The 16,831-nt window shown below is 38.2% G+C and overlaps 1 protein-coding gene across 1 annotated transcript in view; it reads right to left on the bottom strand.

Moving 5' to 3' along the window:
• Positions 1–2,265: 2,265 nt before the first annotated feature.
• NECAB1 (N-terminal EF-hand calcium binding protein 1) overlaps positions 2,266–16,831 on the bottom strand; it is a 162,530-nt gene continuing 147,964 nt past the window's right edge. Inside the window, exons 10-13 of the mRNA XM_003408247.4 lie at positions 15,687–15,799; positions 7,144–7,221; positions 5,803–5,894; positions 2,266–2,817 (exon numbers count right to left, since the gene is read on the bottom strand). Coding sequence (XP_003408295.1) covers positions 2,789–2,817; positions 5,803–5,894; positions 7,144–7,221; positions 15,687–15,799 — 312 coding nt within the window. The 3' untranslated portion in view covers positions 2,266–2,788. The remainder of the gene's footprint in view (positions 2,818–5,802; positions 5,895–7,143; positions 7,222–15,686; positions 15,800–16,831) is intronic.

Below are 16,831 nucleotides of genomic sequence, written 5' to 3'. Positions count from 1 at the left end.
CTCTATAATTTACCTATTCTTAGGATCTTTTGATTCTAGCTTAAAAAAATATGACAGAACCTATTCCAGTTTGAAAACTAGAGAGCCCTTCCACTTAATCACCACTGTTACTGAAGGCAGAATCCTTTAAAATCATGCTCCCATGTTACTTTGGAAACTGCCTAGTACTCCAAAGACTTGATGTGCTTTTCTGAATCTGACACTGAATTGGACCAGCCAGAGCAATGTTTTGATTGGTTATGATTTTTTCGTGTTTATTGTAAGCATTTATAACCAATGTTTTTAAGAAGAGGTTGTATGTTAAATGTTTCCTAGGTTTCAAAGTAAGTTGATCCTTTCTTACTGTATATAATCGGAGTGAGACTGCAAAGACTGCTATTTGCCTTTGTACATATGTATAGCTTGTTTGAATAATCATTGTACATCTTCATTAATGTTCTTTGCTTTGAATATAAAGAGTTGCACTATATCTTGTTTCATAGTATTTGTTATCTTTTAGATTTGACATATGCATGTATCTGTCTCTGAAAAAAAAATTAGAGACAGATACATGCATATGTCAAATTTTACTGTCTCTGTCTAGTAGAAAAAATTCTACAAGAAAAAAAAATTAGATCAGATGAGAGGACTAAGATCATGCAATAGTATATGGTAAAAGTTACTACTCTTCAGATTAATTTGAGAAAATATTTTAGCATCAATTTTATAATTGAAAAATAAAATTTTAGTTCAACCTTTTTTTTCCCCTCAGAGTTTTCCAACAGTAAAAAAAAAAAAATTACTTATTATTTTTTCCCACAAGAGTTGTGGTCTCAAAGGAATTTGGACTACCAAGAATAGCATGGCGATTAATTTCTATGTGCTTTATGTTTTCATTAGGAGGGTTTATAATCAGAACAGAAGAGATTTTATTACTTAGGATATTTAATTTATGAGTTTTGATAGCAGAGTATATCTAGTTTTAGAGCTCTAGTTATTCTAGTGTTGTAACTGGAAAACATATATCTTCTGTCCAGTCTATTGTATGACTTCCCTAAAGCTTTGTATGTACTTTATATTTCTTCTTTATTCAGTTAGGCTAAAAAATGTTTTTAAAGTATTTTTAAATCCTTATTTAAGTGAAAATGCCAATTTTTTTTAAATAATTTTTTTAAATCGTACTTTATATGAAGGTTAACAGAACAAACTAGCTTCTCATTAAACAATTAGTACACATACTGTTTTGTGACATTGGTTACCAATCCCACAACATGTCAACACTCTCCCCTTCTCGACCTTGGGTTCCCTATTACAAGCTTTCCTGTCCCTTCCTGCCTTCTAGTCCATGCCCTTAGGCTGGTGTGCCTATTTAGTCTCTTTTGTTTTATGGGCCTCTCTAATCATTGGCTGAAGGATGAACTTCAGGGAGTAACTTCATTACTGAGCTAAAAGGGTATCTGGGGACCATACTCTTGGGGTTTCTCCAGTCTCTGTCAGGTCAGTAAGTCTGGTCTTTTTCTGTGAGTTAGAATTTTGTTCTACATTTTTCTCCAGCTCTGTCTGGAACCCTTTATTATGATCCCTGTCAAAGCAGTCAGTGGTGGTAGCCAGGCACCATCTAGGTGTGCTGGACTGTCTGCTGGAGGCTGTCATAGTTGTGATCCATTAGTCCTTTGGACAAATCTTTCCCATGTGTCTTTGGTTTTCTTGCATTCTCCCTTGCTCCTAAAGGGGTGAGACCAGTGGAGTATCATAGGTGGCCGCTCACAAGCTTTTAAGACACTAGACGCTACTCACGAAAGTCAAATGTAGAACATTTTCTGTATAAACTATGTTATATCAATTGAGCTACATGTTCCCCGAGACCATGGTCCCCACAGCCTTCAGCCCAATAATTCGGTCCTTCAGGGAGTTTGGATGTGTCTGGAGCTTCCGTTGACCTTGCCTTGGACAAGTTGTGTTGGCTTCCCCAGTACTGTGTACTGTCTTACCCTTCATGAAAATGTCAATTTTTCATAAGAAAAGTTAACTTTCTAGATCACATACCAAACCTATGTGCCATAAAATTTGAGCCAGATTCTCCCAAAATAAAACTTTTCTCTTGTTATGTCTAACTCATATTCTGGTAATTATGGTGCTAATAAATGATACAGTGTTACTAAATGGTATCCTAACTTAACACAAAATTGTTCACTTACTGTGAAAACCTAGTTTATAACCTGACAAATGGATAGAGATTCTTTATATTCAAGGGTTTTTTTTTTTTTTTTTTATGCCTATGCATTATCTTCTTAAGTAATATAAAGTGAATACTCATGGGATTAGGAGTATTCGGAATGGAACAGGCATTATTGCAGAATAAACTTCACTCACAGAAAATCAGCTACATAAAATCACAAAACACCTATTAACCCTTTATAATAGCTGACAGTCTACAAAATCTGTCTTATAAATTAATCCTCCAAAAATTCCCACTTTAAGTGTTTTTCCTTCATTATAAGAATTTCTTTTGCAAAATTTTATTCCTTTACCAGTACTTTTTTCCCCTACATATTAGATTTTGCCATTAAAGTGTTTTAAGTAGCAAAACAATTAGCATCAAATACTGAGGATAATAGTGAACATTGAAAATTGAGCTAAAATTCACACAAATAATAAAATTACAGGATACATTTTACAAGTCACATCTCAGAGTAAATTTATCAAACAAAAGTATACAGTAGATTAACCACCACAGAGAATTTTCTAATTCACATTTTAAGAACAATTGTTTTATACTTGGAACCATAAAGAAAATGTCTACGAACATCTAGTTGTTGTTCAGGATCCACCATGAAGCTGCAAAGAGAAAAACATATTTTTTTAAATAATGAAAATAACTGCAACCTACATGTTTATTTAAATTTTTTTCTCTGCTAATATGCCCTCCCCTCTTTTTTTGACATAGAAATTCAGAGCCAAGTAAATTCAAGGAACGTACCATTCTTAAAGAGACCATTTCCCCCCACCTTTTGTCTACATAATTGCTTATCTTTCTAGTCACCATTTCCTGACTATCTGAACCAAGATTGAGCCCTTTCTATTTGATTGTTAGTAGTACCATTTCTTTTGGCACTTGGTTGTAATCTAACTAAAATTCTGTTTTATCTGAATAGAACTTGTTTTGGCAATAAGATTATAAATGCCCTAAAAATAAAATCATATTGTAGTTTTTAATATATCTAGTACCAGTAGGTGCTGGATAACTTGATATGGAAAGGGAAGAGGCCCCAGATAAGTAAAGCACTATTGAAGAATAAAGTAGGAGGACTTGCACTACCTGACCTCAGAACCTACTATACAGGTACGGTAGTTAAAACAGCCTGGTACTGGTACAACGACAGACATATTGACCAATGGAACAGAGTTGAGAACCTAGATGTAAATCCATCCACCTCTGGTCACCTGATCTTCAGTGAAGGCCCAAAGTCCATCAAATGGGGATAAGACAGTCTTTGTAACAAATGGTACTAGCAAAAGTGGCTGGCTATCTGCAAAAAAATGAAACAGGACCCATACATCACACCATACACAAATTGAAAATGGATCAAAGACCTAAATATAAAACCAAAAACAATAAAGATCATAGAAGAAAAACAGGGTCAATGCTAGAGGCCCTAATACACAGCAGCATAAACAGGATACAAACCATAACAATATACAAACACGAGAAGATGATCTAGATAACTGGAATCTTCTAAAAATTAAAACACGCTCATCAAAAAAGGGAAACCCTGGTGGCGTAGTGGTTAAGTGCTACGGCTGCTAACTGAAAGGACGTCAGTTCAAATCCACCAGGTGCTTCATGGAAACTATGGGGCAGTTCTGCTCTGTCCTATAGAGTTGCTATGAGTTGGAATCAACTTGAAGGCAGTGGGTTTGGTTTTGGCTCATCAAAATACTTCACCAAAAGAGTAAAAAGAGAACCTACAGACTTGGAAAAAATTTTTGGCTATGGCATATCTGACAAAGGGCTAAACTCTAAAATCTAAAGGAAAATCCAGCACCTCTACAACAAAAAGACAAATAATCAAATTTAAAAAATGGGCAAAGGATATGAACAGACACTTCACCAAAGAAGACATTCAGGCGGCTAACAGGCACATGAGGGAATGCTTGAGACAACGAGCCATTAGAGAAATGGAAATCAAAACTACAATGAGATACAATCTCACCCTGACATTACTGGCAAGAATCAAAAAAAAAAAAAAACAGAAAATAACAAATGTTAGAGAGGCTGCAGGGAGATTGGAACTGTTATGCACTGCTGGTGGGAATGCAAAATGGTACAACCATTTTGGAAAATGATATGGCACTTCCTTAAAAAGCTAGAAATAGAAATACCATATGATCCAGCAATTCCACTTCTAGGAATATATTCTAGAGAAACAGGAGCTGTCAAACGAATACACATATGCACACCCGTGTTCACTGCAGCATTATTCACAATAGCAGAAAAATAGAAACAACCTAGATGCCCACTGATAGATGAATGGATAAACAAACTGATATATACACACAATGGAACACTACACAACAATAAAGAACAATGGTGAATCTGTGAAACATCTCACAACATGGATGAATCTGGAGAGCATTATGTTGAGTGAAATAAGTCAATCACAAAAAGACAAACTGTATGAGACCACTATAAGAACTCATGAACAGGTTTACACACAAAAAGAATCAATCTTTCATAGTTATGAGGGAGGGGAGAGGTGGGGAAGGAAAAACACTAAGTAGACAATAGATAAGTGATAACTATGGTGAAGGGTAAGACAGTACACAATACTGGGGGAACCAGCACAACTTGTCCAAGGCAAGGTCATGGAAGCTCCACAGCCACGTCCAAACTCCCTGAGGGACCGAATTATTGGGCTGAGTCCTGGGGACCATGGTCTCCGGGAACATCTAGCTCAGTTGGCACAACATAGTTTATAAAGAAAATGTTCTACATTATACTTTGGTGACTAGTTTCTGGGGTCTTAAAAGCTTGAGTGGCCATCTAAGATACTCCACTGGTCTCACTCCATCTAGAGCAAGAGAGAATGAAAAAACTGAGTCCAGCACAACTTGATGGTGGTGGGCTACCACCACTTACTGCTCTGACAGGGATCCCAATAAAGGGTTCCAGACAGAGCTGGACAAAAATGTAGAACAAAATCCAAACTCACAAAGAAAGACCAGACTTACTGGTCTGACAGAGACTGGAGAAACCCCCAAGAGTATGGCCCCTGGACTCCCTTTTAACTCGGTACTGAAATCACTCCTAAGGTTCACCCTTCAGCCAAAGATTAGACAGGTCCATGAAACAAAACAAGACTAAATGGGCACACCAGCTCAGGTGCAAGGATGAGAAGGCAGGAGGAGGGGACAGAAAAGCTGGTAATAGGGAACTCAAGGTTGAGAAGGGGAGACTGTTGACATGTCCAGGGGATGCAAGTAATGTCACAAAACAATATGTGTGTTAATTGTTTAATGAGAGCTAATTTGCTCTGTAAACCCTCATCTAAAATACAAAAAAAAAAAAGAGCACCATTTATAAAATGTGAGGGGGAAACGACATACCGAAGCCAAACCAAACCCAGTGCCATCAAGTCAATTCCGACTCATAGCAACCCTATAAGACAGAGTAGAACTGCCCCGTAGAGTTTCCAAGGAGCGCCTGGTGGATTCAAACTGCCGACCCTTTGGTTAGCAGCCATAGCACTTAACCACTACACCACCAGGGTTACCTTTTAAAAGGAAAAAGATAATACAAAAGCGCATAGAAGCTATAATTACCAGGAACAAGCATAGTGGATGTGAGTTCTGGAGTTTCCAAGAAATCGACGTTACTTCTTTGGAATGTCTTGCTGTAATTCATCTGAAGATGGCTGTATAAATAATTACAGGTTAAGGCTGTGATTTTTATTTACAGTCTTTCTAAGTAGAATGAAGCAGGGATCAAATTCAATCAAGATGGCAAGGTTTTGAATGGTTTGGATTAAGTGCCCAAATATAGTCTTTTTAAAAATGGTTATACAGCCTAAAAAAAGATTCAGAGGCTAATTTAACAACTGTCATCAGAAACAAGATTTTTAAAAAAGGACATTAATTCTCCACAGAAGATAAAACAATCGGAGGTAGACTTTAATTGCAGCAGGATATATAAACACAAAATAGAGTATCTTGGCTGTCACAGTGTTTTAAAAACTCGGACAGCTAAGAAAGGGACTGTAGATAACCTACATCTCTAGAAAATAAAAAGAAATAAAAATCACCCATCTTGAAGTATAGGCCTGGAAACACTGCATTAAATAACTTTAATGTTCTCTTCTGTGCCTGAAACTCTGTAGACTCAATATGCCTTAATGATACAACAAAGTGCCTTCAAAATAGTCACAAAAATCAAACTTTTTTGGTGAAATATGTATCAACTGAATTTTCAGGCATTCTTCACATCCGTCACCATATTTAACACCCACCTAAACATGGATTTATTGAAGAGCTATATTTGTGCTATTTAAAACCAACTGGAACTGTTTTCTATAATTTTAAGATAGCATAAAATGTCCTTCATCCCATTTTTCTAATTATTTATTTTGTTATTTATTAGTAATTATTTTAATTTCAGGGAAATTGATTCACTTTATCTTTGCCAAACAAGGTCCTAAATTTCCTCTTTATTTGCAGTGGTTAAAGACACTTAGCAAAGTTGTTAGGTCTTGATGATCTTAACCATTATATCTAGCTTTATTTGTAAAATAAAAACCACAGAGCTTATCCTTCGGGAATTTAGTAGGTAAAGATTTTTTTTCTGGCTCTTCCTTTTCTACATACATCCTTTGTCTCACCCCTTGCTTTAGACACCCATGGCCTCTACCTAAACCTCACCTAAAAACATCAGTGAAATGGTTACGATTTGAAGTGGGATATGACCAAAAGTATTTGTCCTTCAAGAAGGAAGTGGTTTCTAATCCATGAAAGAAATTCCTAAACATGTGTGATTCAGGATAATGAGTAAATGGGACAGGTATTAAGGGGAGGTAAAGGGAATAGAGTTTTCCCTACAAGTTAAAAAATTACATCATGTATATCATTACCTATGTGGCTTCACAAAAAATCATCTAACTCATAACTTACCTATTCCATACACTGCTATTCTCCCAGAACTCATAAATGATGTAGCGAGATTCATTTGAAAGCCTCTGAATAGAAATACTGGGGGAAAAAAAAAAGCATAATTAGCCACAGGAAATTTAAAGACAAGAAGCAAGCTAATTTTGGTAATTGTCTCTATATGTGGCATGACACAAATCTTATCCTTTGGTATAGGGAACGATTTAGGGTACCTGCGTGAGAACTGAACAGTTTGGTCCAGAATTGATTAATTCAATATATCTTTGTTTGGCATAAAAATTTTTCACTTTTCTTGTGTGGCATCACAACTATCTCAGTAGAGTATAGATATACAACTTTTGTAAAATTTCATTCATTTAAAAGCATTTATTGAGCATCTGTTGTACCAGGGTTCAGAAACATATGAGTGCATGCCATTGTCCTTGTCCTCAAGGGTAGTTCTTTGTATTGAGTCCTGTCAACTTCCATAACTCTTGGCCTTACCCTTATGTCCCTGCATGGACAGCTTTTGTCTGGGGTCCGGCTCTAAGCCATTTGGGTCACCTGGACCACACTGCTGCTATACAACTTTTACACACACACACACGCGCACGCACTATCCCCTCAACTCTGTCTCAGTCCAGATTAAGTTTGAGAGTCCATGTTCCTGCCATAATTTTTACCTTTTATTCCTTTTCTAATTGGGGAAGACAGACTTGTTACTTCTGCTTCTCCGACTAGCCTGAATGTGGCTAAAAGCCTATATGATGTGTTTTGAAGAAGTGAAGAGAGAGGTGGCTAAAAAGACTTGTGTATTTAACCCAGTAGCAATGAAGAGCCATTAAAGGTTTTTTTTTACTTTTTTTAATCTGGTGCTTTTTAATTCCTAAAGATATAGTTATTATTTTTATCTTCACTCTATTGTTGTTGGGTGCGGTGAGTGGATTCCAACTCATAGCAACCCCATGTGACAGAGGAGAAACTGTCTCATAGGGTTTTCTTGGCTGTAATCTCTATGGAAGCACATCACTGGGTCCTTCTCCCACAGAGTCCCCGGGTGTGTTCAAACTGCCAACCTTTTAGTTGGCAGCCAAGCACTGAACATTGTGCCACCAGGGCTCCTTGCCACTGCAGGGGCTAAAGCAGTGAGAACGACATGGTTAAGCTATGTTTTAAAAGATCCTTCTGATGGCAGTATGGGGTATGGTACGGAGGGCAGTCATACAAAGCTTGAAGAGAACCTAGAGACTAGTGAGGTAGTTAGGTGGGAGATGGTAAAGACTGAAACTAAGACACTACAGGGCTGGCCAAGTGGTTAAGGTGCTAGATTTAAGATCCAATGAGCTAGTACCCACGTGGGTTCGAACTCATTTTTGGTAGGTCAGCTTTCACCTCCATAACCCTTCCTGAAATCTAAGGTAGAAACAAAGCAATAAAAAGGAAGGGACAGATCCATAAACTCAAAAGAGAATGGGAGACAAAAATAAAGATGCCTTAAAAAAAATTAATTCCACAAGTCTAGTTTGTTCAGCCTAATGTTTCACAAAATATTCAGACTATAAAGACAAATTTGAGGCTAGAGAAACAAAGATTGAATAAACATAACAGAACATATTAGGAAAATATGAAAACAAAAACTCAAATCCATTGCCATCTAGTCGACTCTGACTCAGAAAATAAAGATTAATGTAGATTTTGTATTTACCTAAATGTGACCTGCAGGTGGCAGTAGCTAAACACAGAAATTTAAAAAAGTTTTCTTTTTTTTTTAATCTCTGGGTTTTTGTGTAAATAGTTCAGTGTTTTTCATAGGTTGTTATCTAGCTTGGTTCGTTAAGATATAAAGAGGCAAGTATATTATTATTCAAATTCATATTTTCTGGGGAAAGGTTTATCATAGAATCAAAGGCATTGAGAAATGAAATTGGAGATTTTCTAGGTTTACAATCCTCAAATGTTTATGAATGGGCTAAAGGGTAGTTCAACCGTGGGCAGGGAAGCCAAGGCCTAGAATAACTAAATGGGTTACACAAGATCATATAATAAATTAGTTGCAGAGCACACGTTTCCTGACTTCTAGTTCAAGTTCTTTTTGTTTTTTAAATAAAACTTTTTGTTGAAGAGTGACTAAGCTTTGTTCTCCATTTTTCTTTTTGAAAAAGAAACCTCCTTCCTCTAAAGATAATGATTCTACATTTTGTGTGCATAAGAAAAACCTAGGATGCTTATAAAAAATGCAGATTCCCTGGATCCACCCTCACAGATGCATTGTCTAGTGTCAGCCTGGAATCTGCAGTTTTACAAGCCCCTAGGTAATTCTGATGTGGCTAATCCACTTAGAGACCACATTTAGAGGAAGACTGCTTTCAATTTTCCTTAATTCTCTCATTGGTAATCATAGGACTGTGATCCATAAGTTTAAGAATTCTGGTAAATTCTAACTCTACTCCAGAATACTTATTTGTGTTCAAAAAAGTGCATGTCTCATATGATTACAGGTTTCATTTCCTGTTAAATATCTTTGTATTTATATGTCTGGTGAAGATGTTTTCCAAATCAAAAATCTGCACAGGGAACCTGACAACATAATGGGCAAATTTCAATTCAAGTCTACTTTCTTTAGGGGAAGCTTTAAAATACTTAGCCTAGCATTTCAGGCTCTTCATGAACAACTTCCTGCAAACTAATTCATTCATATTACTTATTTACACTAAAAAACCCACTTATACTGCTGTTTGAACTTTCCATTTTCCAGACTAGGCACAAGATTATATAAAATTTGCAAAATCTGAGAATAATACTGACTCTTTCCGAGGACTGAAGAGCATACAGTGTGATAAAGTAGTAGTTTGAAGTATGGCCCAGTCACTTATTAGCAAGGTGACCTTGGGCCCATTTCTTAACCTCAGTTTTCTCATCTTTGAAATGTTGACAACTATAGCACTATGATGATTAAATAAGGTGTTTCATGTAGAATGCTTAGCCTAGTTCTTGGCATACAGTATGTGTGTGTGTGTTTAATTAGTTGTTAGCTCAATAGCCAAAAAAGAAAGTGCCTATGAAAGCTAAGCCTTAGTGGTGTCAAAGCTGAGAAGGTCAGAAGTAAAAAGGATGGAGAAAAACAGACCACAAAGTAAACAGGAAAACGTGACAATGAGAAGCTCTAGTCAATAATAATAATCATAATAATAGTAGTAGTCTAAGTATTAATAATAATGGCGATGTCGATGACTGCTTACATGAATTGCTCTGTTCCAGACCCTAAGCATTTTGCATGGATTAAGTCATTTTGCCTTCACAGTCACACTGGGATCATATGGCAGACACTGTCAGCTGCCTACCCAACCATTACCCTCCTCTTGCTAACAGAACCCTGACATTGTTCAGGTTACACCAGTCAGTACTGGACTGAGACAGTCACGAATCTCACTCTTCTTTGCTAGATACTTGCTTTAGCCTCCGCAGTAGCCAGGAGTGGCCATGCGGTTTGAGTTCTGGCCAATAAGTTGCAAAGGGAAGAATGCTGAGAGGCAGGGGCTCCTATGGAAAACACCTGCATCCTTAGGACCAGACTTTGAGAGTTTGCTATTATTGCTCCCTTCTTTCTGCCTTGTAGGCCATCTGGTTGAGAGCCATATGGTAGAACTGAAAGAAGGATGATGGTGCTGAAAGAAATACTTTGAATCTTTAAAGGTAGCATTAAGCTGTAGATGTAGCCTTGAGGCTTCTACCTCCAGACTTCTTATTGAGGAAAAAAAAAAAAGTATTTAGGATCTAACCTACTATTGTTGTGCTTTCTCTAAATTGTAGTTGAAAACACTCCTATCTGATACAGGTAGGTGCAATTGTTTTCTCCATTTTACAGATAAGGAAACTGAGGTACAGAAGGATTAAATAACCGAGGTCATACAGTTAGTAGTGATGAAACGGGTTGGAATCTAGACATTTCTACTCCAAGGGCTGCCTCTTAGCCACTCTACGGTACAGGAAAAAAAAGTAGGAAACCTAAAAAGGGTGATAAGAAGCAGATGCAGTGACAACCAAATACAGATTTTGTCTCAACGGGACTTGGGTTAAAAACTAACCAGATTTCCTCTACAGACTGGGTGCTGTCTTAAAGGGCCAAACTGACCACTAGATGGCAATGACATTTAAAGACATTGCTACTTGAGACTATACAATACAGATAATGACATGTATGTGATGATGGCATGGAGACAGCAGGAAAAGACTAATTATGAAATAATTTTGGGAAAGATTTCTACTAGCATCTGTTAAAATAAAAAGGTTTAGGAATTAAATGATTAGCTTTCAATTACTGGCAAGCGAAATCATATGGCCCATATCTGAGCTGTCCCTTATATGATTTTACTAACCTAGAATGTTCATTGTCTTCCTCCTTGATGTGTTTATATGTCCTGTGACACTTAACACCTACTTGCTGACGCAAGAGTTCTCTGGCTAAGCTGTCCCTGGGTGTAGTCACTAAGAGCTTCAGCACTGACCTTCAGGAGACCTTGAATAGTTAGAAAGTGAGTCAGTGAAATGACTTCTCAGAGAAAAGGATGTAGCTCAGGGAAAGCTGGGGTTAAAGATCTTAGCAGAGGCAAGCAGCCCATAATGGACAGGACTCCCTCTTCCTCTAAGCTTCCTTCTTTCCCCACATCCCCTACTTTAAGCCAAAGAGCCTCGCTATGAGAGACAAGGCACAACAGAAGGGACAGTCCCCACGTTTCTTCATATCAAGCTCTGGCCACCAATTTATTTAATTTATATAAAAACACTGATAAATGATTAATAGTTCAGTGTGACACAGGGCACCATTAGTTCTTAAGGAGGTTTCTCTGGCCATGAGCCAGCCTCGAGGTTGCTTTTTATAATAAAAACCTATCATGTTCCCTTGGCCTTTGACATGGAGTTTAGAACACATTGAAATTCTAGAATTTTATATCTGAGAATCACGTCAGAAACCATTTCTATCTTAACAGCTGTGAAACCTTAGTTCAAGAATATGGCTTTAACTGCTCTCTATCTTCATGAATGTGTATTCTATTCTCACAACTAGATTCTAAGTTCCTTGAAGGCAGAAACTCTTTCTCTGGTGGCCACCACGGCTGAGAACACACTATGTACACCACATATATTCAGTTCTTACCCTCTGCAAACATAGGAGTTAATGAACCTTCATGATTATAATAAGTGAACAACAGTACCAAACTGTGTGTGTGTGTGTTTTATTCATGGGTCCACACAATTCATATGCCTGAGTTTTTCAGTAACTCATTTTTAAAACTCAATTGACTGACTGCTATGACAAAGCCTTTGTCAGTCCCCAACCCTCTGAGTCTCCTAGTCAAAAAACCTAGAGGACAAAGCTTCTCTAATTCAGTAGCCTGAATTGAAGAAAGTAGGACCTTGTAATTGGAATAGGAAGGATCTTGTCTATTCTACCCTGGGTTAATCACATAAAGTCCAGGAAAATCTAATTCAAGGATTATACATGGGCTTTAGAGTCACTTGGGCAAGTTATTGAATTCATCTGAGCTTCAATTTCCTCCTAAACCAGGTACCATACATGCTTTAGATGATTGCTATAAAGGTTAAGTAAGAAAATGGCTACAAAATGCCTTATCCAGTAAGTTCTCAACAATTTTCATTTTATTTTACGGTAGCATTTCCTGACTACCTATGCATGCTGAGCCAAAAAGGAATTGCGAAAAAGAAACTGCAAAAGTTGGATAATTCATAGAACCCTATGTCGCCATCAAGCAGTCAGCAATTGTATCGAATTACAGCTGATGGCATGAGTGGCCCATTTCATTATTCATCAACTGGTATGGATAGAAAATTGAGTTTGATTAATTAACTGGTGTAAGTGAAAAACTGAATTTAGACAGGCACTCTAGCACAACATCTCTTCCACATATAGCCCATCCGTGTGTAGTCATTCTCTGATGCTCATCCCATTTCATAAAGTCTGCTTTTTGATCATTTCAGTACAAGAAAGAAAATCGCTGAAAAATCAGCAACAAGAAGTGAGTGAAGAACCCTTAAGAAACAGGCCAGTCTTGGAAAGGAAAAGACGCTTAAATTACAGGCCAAGTATGCTCTCTTCCCCTCTGCCTCTCAGCAGGAGCTGAGGGGCAATCTGCCAGGGTTACTGACAGAGCAGAGTTTGCAGCAGGCAGCATCATCCTACCCACTGGCTTCTTTTACTCTCCTACTGCCTACTTCCTGCTCCCTGGAGCTGTTCTAGTCACTTCAGGCTATTTTCCCAATACACACTAAAGCGGTGTTTCTGAACCTTAAACAAAACGAAACAAAACAAAAAACTTTGTTGTCCCTTAATAAATGTAAAAGATCTAACACATCCCTGGAGGCTGTGATACACCAAAACAGACTGTATCCTCTTTATCTGCTCACTAATCAAAAAAAGATTTTACTGAACTCTACTTTCTACAGCATATACTATAGAAAGTATATATATGTTTTTTGTATATTCTAAAAATTAAATTTTATTTATTTAAATTTTTTATTAAACTTTAGATGAAGGTTTACAGAACAAACTAGTTTCTCATTAAACAGTCAGTACACACATTGTTCTATGACATTGGTTAACGACCCCAGGACATGTTAACACTCTCCCTTTTCAACCTTGGGTTCCCTATTACCAGCTTTCCTATTCCCTCCTACTTCTTGGTCCCTGCCCCTGGGCTGGCGTGCCTTTTAGTCTCATTTTGTTTTATGGGCCTAAATTTTTTATTTTTAAATGAGTATATTTTTTTAAACTACAGATACTCCACTTTGGCAAATATATGCTGCTCCTCATTCTCTCTTGAGTCACTGAATTAAAAGCACTAAAATGGGGTTCTAATTTGCATTCTTCTCAGTCTGGTATGAAGGAGAATAAAAAAATAATGGAAACACAGTAGTTCCTGTCTTTCTGTTACAAAGGCTGCACTAGGAAGATCACGAGCTGTTCCGCATCACTGGCTCTGAGCAAGTACTCTGGCACTCCAGAGAGGAGATCAGCCGCCGGACAATGAGGAAGGTATCTAAATACAATAGTAACCCCAGTTCACCTGCAATGGGCCCTCAGTGGATGTGAGGCCCTGCACTAAGTACTTCACAAGGATTATTTCAGAGGCCTCAGGCCAGTGACAGCCTTTCCCAAAGGCACAAAACTAGTAAAATCCCATGCTAAATTCTAGAACCAGACTTCTCAGCTGGGGAGGCATTCTGCTGAATAAAATGAAATTAATTACTGGAAGGAACACCAAAGCAATCAGAGACATAAAGTGTTCACACACACACACACACACACACACACATGCCCCTACTAAAACACTTTCCCAAAACAATATTTGGACAGTATTATGAAATGCAGTTTAAACAAGCACACAAGGTAGGGAGATAATTGGTTGTGGAAGTTTTCCAGAAGCAGGTGAATTTGAAGCTGGGCTTTGGACTTGGGGCAAGGTATGGGCTGCCAGAGACCTGCAGCTGAACACACGTTTCTGGAGGGGAGAACGGCCAGGTCTAAAGCACAATGATAGGAGTTAACAGATCTTGCTGGAAAGTCAATAGGCAGCGGTGCAATGCTGGGGCAGAGCGTTCAGGTGAGGGGGAACAAATGGTAACAATGATATGGATTCCTGAGGTCTGTTGGTAGGATAAATGTTCTTAGTTTGCCGTCCAGTCGACTCCAACTCACGGCAACCCCCTGTGCGCTGCGTAGAACTGTACTCTGTAGGGTTTTCCAGGCTGTGACCTTTCAGAAGCAGATAGCCAGGCCTGCCTTCCAAGGCGCTTCCGGGTGAGTTGGAGCCACTCATCTGTTGTCTAGTAGTTGAGCCCTTAACAGTTTATGCATCTAGCACTTGGTATGATACTTATTAGAGTGTGCCATAGGTTCCTAACTAAGGGAATTCTTTGATAATTGTTTCTGGAAGATTTTTCCAGGAGCTGTTTATCAGGAGGGTTGTAGTGAAGAAATTAAAGATGAGGAATGGTGTATTTTAGTAGACTGCAACAATAGAAGCCTCAGCTGGAGTGGCCGTGGAATGAGGAAAGGAAAGAGCTGTTGATTTTTCTTTTATGTTTGAATTCTGAAATCATGACTTCAGAGATCTGTGCAAGTTCATAATGGTTGAAATGGTTATTATGCCACAGGGTAGCCTGCCAAGGGAGCAATCAGAACGAGATACACTGGATGGAGTCAGGGCCTCATCTACAAGAGATGATTTTAAATCAGTCTGTGGACCTGCCTGGATGCCAAAGGGGAATTTCAGTCTGTTTCAAACGCCTCTTCTCATCCAAATTGTTCTCTCCATTTTATTTCCCTCAGTGACCCTAATGATGAAATTGACACAGAGTCCAAGTACAAAAAAGAAAACATCCAGTTAAACTCTGCAAACTGCATGACACACAGGGCTGGAGTGGTGGGTGTGATTTAACATGAGCATTCTCAAAATGTCAGTCTTTCAGACCTCACCCTCACCTGAGATGGTAGGAAATGCCTTCTCCCCCACCTGCCCCAGCTGAGCCGTGTACACAGGGCCACTTACCGCAAGCATCCATTTTGGGAGGAAGCGCTCTCCACATAGTGTTTCAGAGCAAGTTGGAATTCCTCCAAGTCCTCTTCTATCACAGACATCTGACGCTGCACGAGCATGATGTGCTGGTGAGAAAGGGGCCAGCGTTACTGCACCGGCGGCCACGGAACCTCACCCAAGCCAGAGCATCTACTGCTCGTTCCACCCCTCCGCACAAACAAATGATTCTTGTTTAAAAATATGACGGTGAAAACCATGGCTATTCCAAGCAATGAAATTGTATGATGCAGTAATATAGACAGGGTAATTTTCTGGTACCAGAAAGGCAAGGAAGGTGTCTTTTACAATGAGTTTCCCCCCTTTAAAGCAGTGATTCTGAATTAGAATTTTTCATTAGAATCACTGGGGGGCTGTAAAATTCCAAGATCTTTTATATTAGAATCTCTGGGAGTAGGGCTTAATCACCGGTGTTTTTAAAACCTCACAAAGTGATTATAATGTGCAGCCAGGGTTGCGATCAATGCCTTGAAGTAATTTACTACATTTTAAAGAGAAGTTTATAGCTCTATTCTGCTCTGTGCACACCTCCAACTGCTCGTTGGGCATTTTGTGATCTCCAAATACTTCCTTGTATATTCCATCTAATATGTAGCGTAAGACTCATTACAAACATCCAAATTTCAAAAAGTGTGTATTCGTTGATGCATTTCCAAAGTTACATTAGTCATTACAGGGTTTTCAAACACATTAATCACTTACAACTGGTCACTTTCAAAATCTTATGGTATTAGATGGAGCCTATGTTTAATGGATCACATCAGGTTGGATGCCAATTGCTTCCTGTAAAAAATCCTATTACCATTGTGGATTAATGCTATAGTTTGAAGACTCTCATAAAGAGCTTCCTGTAGGCTTCTCATGGATTTGTTATCTCAAGATTAGTCCTTTTCTCTTCAAGGATTGGGAGTGAATTACACAAGTCAAAAAAAAAAAAAAAAAGCCAGGATTGGGAGTGGATCATGAAAGTGCAGAAAAACAAAGTAAGGACCATCTAGAATGTGAGAAAAATAACTTGGACAATATTTCCCAGCTAAGTAGCAGTAGAGCTAGAATTAAATTAAAATTCTGATCTGCTGGCTCCTATTCCAATGAATTTC

This window comes from Loxodonta africana, chromosome 14 (assembly GCF_030014295.1).
Source record: "Loxodonta africana isolate mLoxAfr1 chromosome 14, mLoxAfr1.hap2, whole genome shotgun sequence".
NCBI classification, from domain to species: Eukaryota; Metazoa; Chordata; class Mammalia; order Proboscidea; family Elephantidae; genus Loxodonta; species Loxodonta africana.
Note: the sequence above shows the minus strand (reverse complement) of the source record. Positions and strands in the feature narration are given on the sequence as shown.